This window comes from Aulonocara stuartgranti, assembly GCF_965226115.1.
Source record: "Aulonocara stuartgranti genome assembly, chromosome: 20".
NCBI lineage: Eukaryota > Metazoa > Chordata > Actinopteri > Cichliformes > Cichlidae > Aulonocara > Aulonocara stuartgranti.
In genome coordinates this window covers 24,522,488-24,537,618 of record NC_138956.1, presented here as the reverse complement: position 1 = coordinate 24,537,618, position 15,131 = coordinate 24,522,488, and the positions used below count along the sequence as shown (strand labels likewise).

Here is a 15,131-nt window from a genome sequence, read left to right as displayed (position 1 = left end):
TATCCCAAGGTGTCATTTGGGTGAGTGGGATAGAACCAGCGATAGAGCTAACACTGATCTTTTAACTTTCAAAATGAAAAGTATTTTTGGAACCAATGCACTCCGAATAAATTAGAGTGTGCAGAAAGTGCTCTCTGACATGTGAAGCACCCAACCTAGAGCTGTGAGTGCAAATAAATTCCCCTTTCAAATCAGCATGCAATTAGCATTAGCATTACTCCGCTTCTTTCTTTGACACGAAGCCAAACTCTTCAAACAACTTGTGACTTAAGATTCCCTCTTTAGTATTCCTGCCTTGATTTGCCCGTCAAGGGAGCGAGGAGCTCGAATGGTGAAAGCTTCCCCCTGCCTTCCTGCCAGCCTCTGTTACTGTTTTTTTACTTTTATGTCTCCCGTCTTTGTGTCAAAAGTCCTTCCCTAAAGCGCAGCATGATTTAAATATATAGTCCACTCTTGTAATTTTAACCTCCTCACCAACTGAGTCACACAACATTGGACATACATGACCATTGGCAAATAACATGAGCTACATACACTATGTGCTGTGCAATTGTCTCTTCTAATGAGGGCAAATTAGCAGTGAGTATATGTAAATTGAAACAGTAAAAGTGGGAGACATTGTCCAAATTGGGACACATACAAAGGTTTCCATAATTATATGTATGATAAAGTACAGGAATGTCCAAAGAGTGTGCTCAGTTTTGAGAAACAACTTCCTTGTGCTTCTGGTTATCAGAAAAGGGCTTGTCTAAGGTGGGGTTTTTATAACGAGTGATGTTTCTAATGAGTTAAGGCAGCAGTCCAAATAACTATGCTGTGTTACAAAATCCTTTTGTAACACAGCATATTTCCCATGGTCTCAGTATTTTCCTGTAAAAAAACAACTCCACCCTGGACTGCATTAGGTGCAAAGGACAACACATTAGGCTTAAAGGCAAGGTGTTTCTAGTCATTAGAGAACGTTTAATCTTGTCTTGGCATGTCAAAAAGCAGACTCTGCAATTACACCCTGCATAACAGAGGATTGGACAGCAATGTCAATCAAATAAAGGTACTGTAGGTGTACATCACAAGTCTCAACAACCAACTGAAACTAATGCAAAAATGAAAAGCACAATGATTACTCTGGAGAAAAATAATACCAGGATAGGGATAAATAAGAATATCTGTTTGTTTTCTGCAGCTTTTGCAGAAAGATAAAATGCATCAGGTGATAAATGATCAACAGACACCCTCAATGTTCTAAATAGCTGTTCTAAAAAGCAGGTTAGAGCAATACTGTTTCCGCAAGTTACTGCAATACTGAAGTGACGATTAGGGACATCTAATCAAACAACAAATCAATTTCAAAATTATTTAGAAAATAGAAACAGAACAGTGGTGGGATTTTGGTTCTCCCTTTACCTCTCTCAAATCTTGACTGATGGCATTAAGGCGTTCGTTCTCAGACTGGGTGTTGGTGAGGATGTTGCGTGTCTGCCGGAGCTCGTTCTGCAGTTCCAGGACTCTCTGCTCATAGTAGGCTTCCTTACAGGCCGACTCCTGGATCAGAGACTCTTCTCGGCTCTCTCCATCTGCCGCCACCTTCCTGTGGTTGGAGTAGGCTTGTCCAAAGGCCTGGAGATACAGTGAAAGAGGAGAGAGTTGCTGGTTTAAACTATAGTGTCATGGGGTTGTTAAGAATATTTAGAGATTTGTGTATGAAGCATCACTTGCCATTTTCATTTTCATCTATCAGGTTTGTGACTGACATAAGTTTATTTGTGATTCAACCTCTCCAGAGCGACAATGATCTCTTCTACTGTGGTTTAGCTGAGGCTCAAAAACCTCCCCAAAAATACTGCAGTTGCTCTGTAGAGATAATCAGTCAGGCTCCATCTGGGCTGCGTGATCCTGTCTTCCCCCCATTTCCTCCCCCTCTCTCCTCTGTTAGCTGCAGGATATTGGCCTGCATGTACTCTGCAGTGACTCCACAGATGGAAAAACCAAACAGGAAAAGTAGAGCAAATGCACTAGTGTCTGGGTGATCACGAGATCCTGTATTCTAATGCTCTTAATACCTTAGGAGATCATAACAGAGTAAAGAAAGGTCAACAGATATTATTTGATTTTGCAGACTGCATGAAAGGGATGAACTTATGAAGATTAAACAACTATGGAGAACTTACGAGCTAAAGCCTCTACATTCTATCAGAGGCAGTCTGCTTAAAGGTTGTGAATAGCAGTTTGTGCAATATGAAACAGACTGCTTCATTAATATAAGTGCTATATTGTCCCTAATTTGCTATAACCTCCAAGGCAGAAGCCACAAACACATAGTGACACGGCGACCTTTACTGCAGCTGAATCTAGGTTAGGCTACACTTTCACTTCTCAAAATAATCACCTCATGATTACAGATTTCATTTTCAATCCTGTACCCGCTGGTGATCGGATGGGCATTCTGATTCTCATCTTGCCTCACAGCTCGAGTGTAGGCGGTAATCTGAAATCACCTGAGGCACTGAATCTGACCTTGTTTGCAGCTGCAGCGCACTCTCTCCTCTCTCTGACTGCCTATACTGCACGTGACTAGCTGCTGCAGGATTTTCTCTGTGTGACTGTGTATCGTATTAATCCTAGTAATTCCTTTAGATAGAGGCAAATCAGGAAATTTGTATTAGTCAAACTGACCTACTTCCAGGATTTAAGAGGTATATGTGACTGAAAAACTAGTTTAATGGGTTACAGTGGAGCATGACATCATTGCTTTAGCAGTTTAGCTAGCATAGCTTTTACATTTCAGGAAAGATGATGACTGAAGCACAACTTGGCAAGAAATAATTGACAGTGTTTCATTTAGAAGCATCTCTGTTACTGGCTAACAAATGTAAATATCCTAATTTTCCCTACATTTCACTACAATCCCACCGATATTGTAGGAGTCGCCGCAATTCCTGTGAACTGTGCAGGGACAGATTACGGTCGCCATAGTGTAAGCTCATTGGTCCTTCAGCAAGATGAGTTAGTAGGGAAAAAACATAACCCACACATTGACTGACTATTTGCATTTAGCCTAGAAGTGCTCTGAACAGAAAATGCACTGTGAGAACAAGAAAAATACTACTCTGACTGAACCACATATAACCAGTGTTCATAGTTGTTCGCCTTTTATTTGCAGCTCTAGATAAAAGTATCACTTAAATACGTGTCTGCATAACTCCCCCATCTGCCACCTTTCTCCAAATCAAATCATCAATCAGCAGGAGGCTGTATTTTATTAGAAAGTTATTAGAAAAGACAGGATTAACCCAATCAGTAATCAGGAGAATCCCATCATTATAATCTTGATGCATAGGTTTTATTGAATAAGACTCCAATCAATCCAATCTACGAGGCCTGCCCTTCAAACACGCAGAGCCCCTAGTCAAAAACCCAGTGACCCAAGGCCTTTAATCTCCGCTCCCCAAGCGTGGGTTTAGGCTACTTTAAAGGAGGGCAAATTGGGGCTGCACGTGACCAAGCCTATTATCTCACAGTGAGCTGCCCACCCAGTTTATAATTCATCTTTAGCTTGCCATATGTTGCAGTTTTATTAACACTGGACATGCGAATGTGGATTATTAATCTCTTAAAAGCTAATCAAAGACAGGTCTTTATTAGTGAGCTGTGTGGACTGGATTTCCTCACAGATGACTACAGCTAAAGGAAGAGCTAATAATTCAAAAGATTTATCCCACCACAAAACCCAGATGACAGCATACATTATGGGCTGGTCATACCCTAGGCTGGCTTTTAGAGATCTTAGTACATCATAGTGCATGATCACTGTTGATGATAAAGCTTCATGTGATTGAGGAACTGACAAAATTAGTCCAGTCACATCTGATTTTTGGTTTTTCCCCCCTCAGATGACAGTGTTGTCTGATTACTTCCTCTTACATTTCTCTCACCCTAACAGGATCTAACAACCCAAGTCATAAGATTAATGAAGACAGATGCGTGGGCACATGAAGAAGGCAGACTACTGAAGAAGGAAGCAAGCTGCCATGTTTCTAGTCTTAGACAAAGCTTATATCAAATTACTGGTTTCTCTGAGATGTTTGCATTTATGGGTTAAACTAAAACAGTCATCTGCAAACTTATCTTTCTCCAAAACAAATGTTGCTATGGCAGATTGTCCTCTGATAAAAAAGTCTTAGGTTTAACAAAGGCTGTTTAAACATGTTTGAACATGGCGAGATCACTGCCTTGTCCTCCAATCTGACCAAGGATGCAGCCTTTAGTGACAATGATTAGAAGCTGAGACAAATCAAGACTCAAAGATCAAATCACACCTCTCTGCTTTTTGATCTCTGCTCAGGATTCGCTAAACACTTGCTTCTGAACATGACAGCTACTTAGTAATCTTCAACGCCTTATGTGGTAAAGGAAGAATATAGGTTACATAGTTCATTCTGGTTTTCTCAGCCAGAATCCCGCTGCATGGGCTTCTCTAATCCAGTGAGTCAAGAGCACAAGGGAGATGGGCTTTGGGTCTCCATCAGGTAACAAACAGATCGATACAGCCGGTCTCAGAGGCCCTGTGGAGCAGAAGTACACATCTAAAATTCTATTTTCAGTTCCCTTCCCACTGGCGAAGAAAACAGTTTCTGTGGCATCAAGTAAGAACAACGTGATCTACAAAGATACAGTTACTGGAGACCCTCTGGAAAGGAGATTAAGAACAATAGGCTCCAAAGCACAGGGATGGATTTGCAAGGGCAGGAAGTCTTTTTGAAGACTTAGTAACAAAACCCAATTAGAAAACCAAGGACGGATTTGGGTTTGACACTTGTATCTCTGGTCCAGCTCAAAACATCTCATTGTTAAGGTTTTACTTTAGCCTCCTGGGGTCTTGCATTCTGGGAAAGCAAAGCCCACTGCAGGAAGAAAGGCAGACAAAATAGAGATGGGATAAAACTAAGAAGACTCAAACAGCTCATTTTATTTTCCAGCCACAATGAAACACCTTCCATTGTGCAATTGCATTTAACCGAATGAGAAATCCAACTCAACCTTTGCTCTAACTGAAGTTTCAGAAAACATTTAACAATAGTATTTTCTAGCCGTGGATGAACAATCTCAAAATCTTGCTAAATTGTGCCCGATTAGGCACAACAAAGCAGCTCCAGACAATGAGACTTCTTGTTTCTTTAGCTGTATTTTGGGGCTTTGGGGGCCAGTGGAAAACATTAAACAATATCACACTGTGTCATCTGGATCAGTTTAGTTACTCATTCTGTGCTGGAGTTGACCCTAGATACCAAAGCAGTGTTTCAGCAACACTGAAGGCTAGTCACTGTTAGCATTGTCATTGCAAGCGAATGCAGAGGAAGAGAGGAGAGGCAGGAGAAGAAAAAAAAAATACACCAAATGGATTCTCTGGCCTCGTGAATCACAGCTCACGTGGAGTTGCAGTTTATAACGACAAACAGGCATGCTCCCCCCCCACCTTCCTGTCCGTCTCTCCATCTCCATTCACAGGCCACTGCACAGCGAGAGACTCGAAAAAGATAGATAGCTTCAAGGTGTGTGGAGATTCTATATTTAGCTGTCGGCTCTCAGCCGTTCATGCGATGGAGCATTGTGTTAAAGTCAAGAGACCCACTGGCGAAACAAAGTGTCTCTGCAACACGTACTGTTTGCGTGACCTAGCAGGCCGATACACTACTCTACATTTCACCTATTTGTGTGGGACATAATAGCTCTGTGTTATTTCTGCAACCGCATGTACAGTAAGGTACTGAAAGCAATGCAAATCATGTCAGGCAGTAGTGCATGCTTTTGTTTTTTTGTAAGCATTCACTAAATTTACAGAGTACATTTTTGCTAATCAGTGAACATTACACCAAAACCAGTGACAGCTGCTATAATGAATGACAGAGTAGCTAATTATTTACTTCAGACTTTACTCTTCAGTGGGAGTCGGAGGGAAATGAAAAGACAAATTCACTTTCATCTTTTGACAAAAATCCACGGAGGTTATGATTAACTCTGCACTACTTTCTTGCAGTGGGAAGAGTTAATCTCCTTCCTGCTATCCTGACAGTTCTTCCCCCCCAAATCAGCTCTCTCTCTGTAAATTTGAACGTTGAAAAAACCAATTTTCTACAACCAAATAAGCAATAATGTAACAGGGGGTCTTGAATATGTAGTTGGCATTTTCATGTTGAACAGTTATATGTATGCAAAGCATTAAAAGTGCCAAGCAGAAGGAGCAGGAGGAGGGGAAAAAAAAAACAGTGAGAGAAACGCAAACGAGGGAGGCAGAGATATTTGCTGTTGCCTGGCACAGAGCCACATTGATTTGCTGCATAGCACAGAGCTGTTGGGCTATTATTCACACACAGGTCTGGACAATTTCACAGCCTCAACACACATACGCACGCATCTCATTTCCAATTTTGCCAGTGCTCCTTGCAGCCAGCCATAACGCACCACCTGATACTCAAGCCATGTTGAAGCATGTTCTCCCAACTGAGATAGAGGTTGAACAGGCGAACGCTCCAGGCCTTATAGGAAATCTACCGAAACGGCAGACGGCTCATGTTTTCAAAGGACAGAGGCAATGCACTGTATGCTAATGGGAAAGGAAAATTCCAGAGAGATCATCAGACAGCAGAGGTCAAAGAAACACACCTGCATGTGACTTGATGAAATGCAAATTGTCATGAAAAGTGAAATGATTTCGCCTCAAGAAGAGAAGCAGCATGTTCTACCGTCATGGGACTAGAAGGGCGTGCACCTCTTAAAAGCAACCACAAAGCTGTGCCAGATTGTGGATCTATTGTGTTGCAGGGTAGGAGAGAGAGGGGGAAAAAAGAGAACGCCAAAGGGGATGGAGCAACTGGGAGTAGGTAGACACATGCAATTAAAGCACAAACACACAGGCCTCTGTGTAAGAGAAATGTACTAATCAGACTCATGAGGCCCTTTACACAGCTGACTGATCAAGTCATCCTCATTGATAAAGAAATATCAGAATAGCATAACTGGGCAGCAGGGGCTTAGTTATACTAAGTAGCTACAGAAATTCTACCAGCTTATTTTATGTTATAATGACTAATTGCTTGTTAGAGCTTTCATCATATCCGGCTGGGGAAAACTACATTTCATGTTTTATTCTGCCTTCACATTGGCTACCAATCCGAAGGAAGCATTAGAGATTCTGTGTGAAGTCAGTCTTCATCTTCAAACACGTTAATTTATATTCCTCAAACGTCTACGAAGACTGGACTTCCCATAAAATACCTTCTTTATGAAGTGAAACACCTGCAAAAAAAGAGCAAAACCAGGTTTGCGTTGCCATTACGCTGTCTGTGTTAGCCTGAAGGCTCAACACTATAGGTGTTACTGCCTGGTTCCTGTGTTATTAGAGAGTAAAAATAGTCATTATGCCCTCGGCAGCAAGCTAAAGAACCTCCATCAAAGTGCAGCTTACTTTAGCTCTCAGTCAGTATACTAAAAAAAAGAGTACACATAATACAAACAGGTACTAACTGATGAGAAATGAGAATTTTCATGGCGGTCATTTAGAGAAATGGAGTTGGATCTTTCCTGAAATGTCTAACGTGTAGGTCACTAGTTTTGTTTTGTACTCCACAATGAAAAATTTTCTGCTCCGTCTTGTGTGATACGATGTGTTAAGTGCAAGATTTAAACTCTGCTTTTGTCTTTACCATTTATTCTTAGCAGTCAATTAAAAACAAGAAGGCATTGTATGTTGGCTCTATTGTCTACCAACTAAATCTACTGCAGACTGGAAGATAAAGAAAAAGCCTCAAGGGAGAGCAGAGACTCAATAGGCTCTTATAGATACACTGCACCACCATATTAGCGCCTGAGCTGGATTCTGGATTTTTGTTTTTTTATCCCTGTTCATATCACTGCAATGCCCTATACGAGCACCAGCTCTCAGCATTCACAGCACTGATCATTTGCAATGCAAAGCCAACATTATCTGTGCCTGCTGGTTCCCTTTACTCCCCGATACTCATTCTTGATGAGATCTCCCTCGTCCACGTGCCCACACCCCAGAGGGGAGAGCTGTTGTTATGGTTACTATGCCAATTACAGTGACAGAGTGAGAGGCAGGTCAGTAAAGGCAACGCGAGGGGTGCCACTGACACAGATGGCTGTTTTAGAGCTCAGCCCGGCACAGCTTGCTCTCCTCCCTCTTTCTCTGGCAACAGTCGACACGCATGCCTCTCCAGTTTTGTCTGCGCAAAGAACATCCTGGTCTGATGTTGATTCGAATCAACCCTACAGATGTGTGCTAAATTTGCGATAATGATATTTCTGACAGTACTAAAAAAAAAAAAAAAAAAAAAAAAAAAAAAAGCTTTATGGATGCTAGTTTCTTACAGGCAGCAGCATTTGTGAGCATAAATAAATGAAGCGCATTTATATCCTTCTCTTCCAGTAAGGTACTGTCACAGATGACAAATGACTCAATTCCAAGTCTTCATCAACAGTAAGCAATGAACACTCAATCAGTCCGAGTCTTCTTTTGGGGGCTCTGAGACATTGGTCCCTGTGGAACCTCACATATGATTTCCAAAAATGAACAGCCTCTTGATACCAATGTTCAGGGACAAGGGGAGCAGCTGGGGCTGCAGCTGAGGCCACGCACACAAACACAGATATACGCATGAATTTGTGAACTCAGACACCCGAATCTGAGCATGCTGTCTGCAAGGATCCAAGGTCAGGCTTAGAGAAACAAGGGGGAGGGTGAAGAAAATGTCGAATCTACTCGTTTGTGCATTTGCTGTCGAAAAAGCTTTACCATTACCAATAACCATTTATTAAAGTAATGCTATATGAAACCCTAATGCATTTACTTGCATCATCCTAGGCTACATTAGTGCTGAGACATGTCTAATCAATCAGGTTGAAGTATTGACATAATGGGGGAAGGACTGCAGAAACTTGATTTGCCCTTTTCCACATATTCTCATTCTAAGACGCCTCTAACATTGTCCTTTGCATACAATGATTAATCATTCCTAATCAACTCTGTCACCACCACTCTATTCATGAAAAAGGATAAAACTATCTCCTTCTCTCTTCAATGTGTTGTCCTATCTCACCTTCTCATATCTCTCCACTGGCCATCCCAAACCCAGAGGACTGTCTCTTGGGGGATTCTGGCCCTGCTCCTGGCCAGACAGAAACTAATGACCTCCCTTCCCCAGTTGCAGTAATTAAATCCTTTAAATGATTGTGAGTGCACGGATTCTCTCTACCAGTGAGGCCAAACCTTGAGTGAGAGCGTAAAGTCTTCTTTTTGAGGTCATATCAGTTTGAAAAGAATAAAGTGCGTCTCAGTATGCTAACACTGAGCATATAAAAGATCATATCTGTGAGCAAATGAAGACTAGATTACATACAATGCCTTGTTTTTTTACAGTGACAAGAATGCCTTCTTTTATTTTCCCCCCATACACAGCAAACCTTAGTTCTTCAACACTTAAACCTCTCTGACAAAGAGAATTCAAATAAAACTGAAAACCAGATAAGACAAAGCCCCTGAACGTTGAACAAATGCTGGAAAAAAAGAGCCTACAATTCTATCATAAGATACTGCAATAAACCATGTTTTATACAAAAATAACAGCCAATTAGTCCCAGCGCTTTTAACTCATTAAGCTAGCTGATAGAGAAACTCCTATTCCAACTAAAAGAGTGAACTGTTCCCTCAGGAAGCCCGTGCATTTCCCTCTCATGTCTTCAATCCCCATTTCTCAAGACTGCAGGACTGCTGAGAGACTGGCACATATCCAATTAAAAACCCTCCTCTCTTTCATCTCTCCAAACCCAAGCTCTAATGTTGTCATTATCGTACAGCCAGCCCCCTGCCCCACTACACAGCTCCGTCTTCTTATTTCCCCTCCCTTCTTCTATCCACTCCCTCCCCTGGCCAACTACGCCTGAGGGTTTCAAAGTGTGGGCACCAGGAGACTTGGGTATGGCACACTGGAACAGGAGGACCAGACCCACTAGCCTATTTACTACTGGGGGAATGAAGGAAGGGAGGAAGTTGACGGAAGTGATTATGGCGTGTGGGGAGAATGCAGACATGCTGCTGTTTCCTGGTGCTAAAGTTAAAAGGACGCCCAGGGTGAAGGGACGACCCTTTGAAATTGGGTTTGCTAATGTTTGAATAGATGGCCTAATAAAAAGCAAAGATGCTTTTCACAATCTGCCCTCTGGTTTACTTAATTTAAGTGAGATAGGAAGCACTACGCTGCCAGTCAGGGAATAACTGAGATGAGCAGACAATGCAGAATTTCTGAGGAACCAGAGAGGCGTGACAGTACTCATGCAAACAAAGATCTCTATCTGTCTAGATCTCATCCCTGATCTCGTCTTCGGCTGCTTCAAAATAGTGTGTCCTGGGACAATCTGCAGACAAGGAGCTGTAAACAAACTCCTCTTAAGCGGGAGGATATGGGTGGGGCATACCCTACAGATGTGTATGCAAGAAGGTGAATATCTTGGAGTGAGATTGGGGTATAAAGCCCCCCCGTCTACTTGTAGCTATTCCAAGTTTGCTCCTGCTCTTCATTCAGGTTACTAAGCAAGAAGTGTGCACAACCACCTTTATGTCAACATCTTTTTTGTTAAGGAGTCCTTAAAAGGACATCAGCGATTTCAAATCTCATCTTGTTTGCTGTATTTGAATGAGGTTATAATTGCTGCTGTAAATGTGAAAATTTGGCCTTGGCCCGATAAAAGTTAAATGCTTCCAGTACGAGTGGAATTGTAAATTACTGTTAAAAAACACCGCTTTTGATCTACAGAAGCAAATAAAGATCGCCAACTCAAAAGGCTATTAAATTTCAATTCCTCTCTATGTTGCTGTGGTAATACCCTGATCCTGCTGAGAGGAAATGCTCCATAATGAGCGCTGATGTTAACACACCAGTACAGGCATATTTCTCTTGATAAAGAAGACAAAAAGCAAATAAAACAATTCTTTAACATTTTAATTTTTTTTCTTGTCAGACAGGTGTGGCAGAAGTGACCTGAATTGTCCACTTCCTCTCATACACTAAGAGGTATCCGCTCTGATGGACAGCCATATTTCATATGCTTCCTATCCACTATAAAAAGACTCCTCGCAAGTAAACAGGATGTGGAGCTGGGGGGGCACGGGGGTGAGTTATGACTTCATTTCAATAGAAGGAAGAAGAGATTGGATAAAGGAAAGCTTCGCTTGTGCCTTATGATTTACAGCAAACCTGCACCCAAGATTTATTATCAAAACACAAAGCCATAAACAAGCTTTGGAAAGTGTTAACGTGTTTCATATGAGGGTGCCAATCGTGTCGACTGGAACCTTTAACAGAGTAGATAAGATTTGAGGGCAATCTGATCCACGAGTCAATCTATGGGCCCGTTTATAGGAATGACACAGGCAAGGTTTGTAATATAAAATCAAATCTTTGCACTACCCACATTCTGATTCATCTGTTTATATAAAACAGCATAACCTCGGTATAAATAAATATGACATTAGTCATACCTTTAAAAGCATGTTCAACAATTGATAGCTCTAAAGCTAACTAATATATCTTTCAGAAGGACTCTGTCTTGAATTTTAACAGTTTAAACAGCAAGGTTTTACTGACAGGAAACGTTATCCTTAAAACCATATTTATGAAAACCAAACAAACGAGTGCAGTAACTGCTAACTGGGGTGGTTTTCTTTTATTTAGCTGCTGAAAATGTAAATGCGATCCGAGAGACACAATGAAGCTATAGAGCACAGACAAGAAGGCATGTAGGAGTGAAGGAATAAGCATCTATTGTGTTTCTTGTGCACATACACACAGACATCTAGCTTAGTCACGTGTATGCACACAGTGCTCTTTGTTGACAATTGGAATTGTTTAAAGTCAGTATGTAGTTCAGGAGACGGAAAACTGGAGACCTTTTGCCTGAGTGAACTATGTTGTATTGTCAGATGCATACAGTCACAATGACCTCATCTTCTGCATTTAGCCCGGGCTCCTGCCTGATCTGGCCCTAGTCTCCAGTAATTGGATTACACTGGCAGAATCATGACTGTGCCGGGTTGCCATACAGCTTCTCTATATGCACTTCTGACTTGTTTGAATGCACAGAAGAGCTCTCCAAAAATCCACATTTGAAAATATATACTTTTAGTTTCATCATAAGCATGACTATGATTATGATTATGATGAATTGCATATTAAGGTTTAAGTATGGCAAATATAGAGAAATGTTAACTTTACTGTTTTAAACTATTCTCAGGTTAAACTATTTATTCTATTTTAGATTACTTTATAACTTCAACATGTTTACTGTAGCCAAAAAAACAGAAAGTCAAAGTGAGGAACTTCAGCCGTGTAAACAGTCAAGAAACTGCTAACACACACGCATGTTTTCTACATCAGCCCTTGCCTGATCAGGGCTTTTGAAATCCTCAATTTGCTGCATTTAAGCACACAGCACAAACAGACCTTTCTTTAAACGTCCAGGCCAAAAACATTCTAAACAGTTTACTCACTGAGGCCGAGAACAGCCATCCACTGCTGCTGTAAATGTGGCCTGTGTGCGAACTGTGGACGGCAGCTGATTGTATTTTGTTCAGAAGAGTTAGGGCCAAAAGCTTTTAAAATCATTCGTGATTAGAGGATCATTTTATCTAAAACTAGGGGAAATTATTCTTTTATTATATTGGCGATATAATATGGCTATCTTCCTGCAAAGCAGAAAGTAACATTAGTATACATTAGTGGGCCTTTCTTGTCTTGAAACATAAAAGATATAGTGGAAATTCCTTTGTAAATTTATTGTGTAGGTGGTGGTTACAATACTTTGCACTCCTTTAGAAAAACTGAGACTCAGGGAACAGATTGCCAGGCTCGACGGCACCCAGAGCACAGACTGCTCAGCTTGGCAGCCATTAGAGTAGGCTTATGGACCAGACGCAGCTGATGAACTACACAAAGGAGAACAGGGCAGCTCCCCAAGAAGACCTGACAGCCTCTGCGAAGCATTAACCCAAAAAGCACCTACCTGTGCCCGACAGTGGAAGCTGCTGAGTTTTGTTGGTCCTGGCAGACTCCCAGACTGCCGTAAGCCCTGCGCATAGCGGCTGGGATTCATCCTCTTATGCCCAGAGGGAAGGGGATTTGGGACTTTATTTAGTGCCATTTAGAAAAGATTACCCCTTAACTGCAGTCTTGCCATTGGGCAAAAGAAATTATGGCTAAAAGGGCAGATCAGAAACCCCCAAACAGTACTGAAAGGCCACATATTAGGTCCAAAATAACACAGATTGAAAGCCCATTGAAAATATTCAAGCTTAGAGAGTGAGAAACAAAAGGAATGGTTGGAGGAAATGTGTGAAGAGAAAAAAAGAAAGATTCTAAAAGTGAGAGACAAGCAGCTGGTGATGAAACATAGCCTGCATTGGCACTACAAATGAGAGCGACTTTATTTACGACTCTTCATACAAGGCACCAGATGGATCTGTGTCCACCTCGTATTTTCTACTGACGTCCAATCCGTATCCAACCCATTTAACAACACGGGGCTTAGAGTCACACCACATAGCTTTGTCTAGGAACATTGGTATATATTCTTTAGTGGTTTTGCCATTTCAAAAGGGACAAAACTGACCGATCCTTTCAAATGTAACTACAATGGGACGCCTCTCTCTATCGCTCCTTTGTCATACGCTGTGTCCTGCTGCCATTTAACCGTCTCTCTTCATCTGTGAAACTCAAGACCAGTTAACCCCAGTGAGCTGAAACACACAAAAGGGCAAACAGCCGAGCACAGAGAACCCGGGTTCGACCGACCTTGACAAAATTCAGTTTTCTGATTGTGTGGTTGAATTCCAATGCTGCTGGTATACTAGGAGGATAGGAACAGGGCGTCTGTGCAATTGAATGACGAAATGAGATCAAACTGATCTGTTCACCCTCACAATCAGCTGTTTTCCCCCTTTTTTTGTACAATAACTTTAGTGACTCCATGAAAAATTTGACCTTCATACTATTAAAATTTTTCCATGCAAGGGGCCTCGGAGCATATGAGGGTGGGTTCAGTATTTTTGAGCCCTAAATTTCTACAAATAATTCAGGGCTGAAAAACACATTAAAACTGCAAGCAGATCAGTTTTACACCTGAAAATGTATATACATTTATAAAGTGCAAAAAAGCCAGAAGGGCATACAAAACCTCTCTAGTTCTCCACACATTCACAAACTGTACAAAGGAAGCTGTACATTACTCAGACTGGAGGTGTGACATATGATGTAATCTGTGAGTAGCTTAAAATAAGTATATGAACAACAGTAGAGTCAGTCATCTTGTGCTTTCAGTTGGTATACTATCATTAACTACTTCACCTTGTGACTGAACCTGTGCAATAAGTGATAACTTGGTCAAAGTCCACACTCATATCTTTATTAGTAGCCAGGCTGCTTGTTAGATACAAATCAGCTGTTGACTGGTTTAGATACAACATACTGTGTCCCCCCCCAAAAAAAATTAGAAGAAAAGTAGCATAACCAAAAAGAAATGTATGAAAAAGATAAAGTCTGAGCAATATGATAGTCAAGGTCTCCCAGAGGCAGCACAGGGCATTGGGCCAACTGACTCACATTCATTATAATGCACCAGAAGATGAATCACTGCATCAGGCAGGATCATTTTGTAGCTGGAGTGCAGTGAGAAAACAGGAAAGCAGATGAGCTAAGAGTCCCAGGTGTACACATGATATACTCGCCAATAAACATAGAAATGATGCAGAAAACATCAGGAAGATTGTATTAATAAAATTAACCAATGCATGCCGGCTTCTAGTCCTTGTCCTGTGTACTATTCTAGCTAGCTCCAAGCTTATCTCTCAGCAGTCATCCACAAACGTACGCAAAAAGCAGAACCTGCTGAGGAATCGGCACGGCTGTTCAAATTAAGGCAAAGAGCTGGGCAGTTACTAAGCAACAGCAGTGCACGGGATTCCTCCATCTTCCTGCCTCAAGAGGAATGTGTGTGTGTGTGTGTGTGTGTGTGTGTGTGTGTGTGTGTGTGTGTGTGTGTGTGTGTGTGTGTGTGCTGTTGAGGGG

The 15,131-nt window shown here is 41.5% G+C and overlaps 1 protein-coding gene across 5 annotated transcripts in view; it reads right to left on the bottom strand.

Moving 5' to 3' along the window:
• LOC309697957 (protein bicaudal D homolog 2-like) overlaps positions 1–15,131 on the bottom strand; it is a 40,651-nt gene that overhangs the window by 22,710 nt on the left and 2,810 nt on the right. For all 5 annotated transcript variants that reach the window (XR_014273966.1, XM_082520206.1, XM_082520207.1 and 2 more), the window contains exon 2: positions 1,405–1,617. Coding sequence is in view for 4 of the 5 variants with exons in the window: in XM_082520206.1 (XP_082376332.1) it covers positions 1,405–1,617 (213 nt within the window). In the remaining variant the exon portion in view is untranslated. The remainder of the gene's footprint in view (positions 1–1,404; positions 1,618–15,131) is intronic.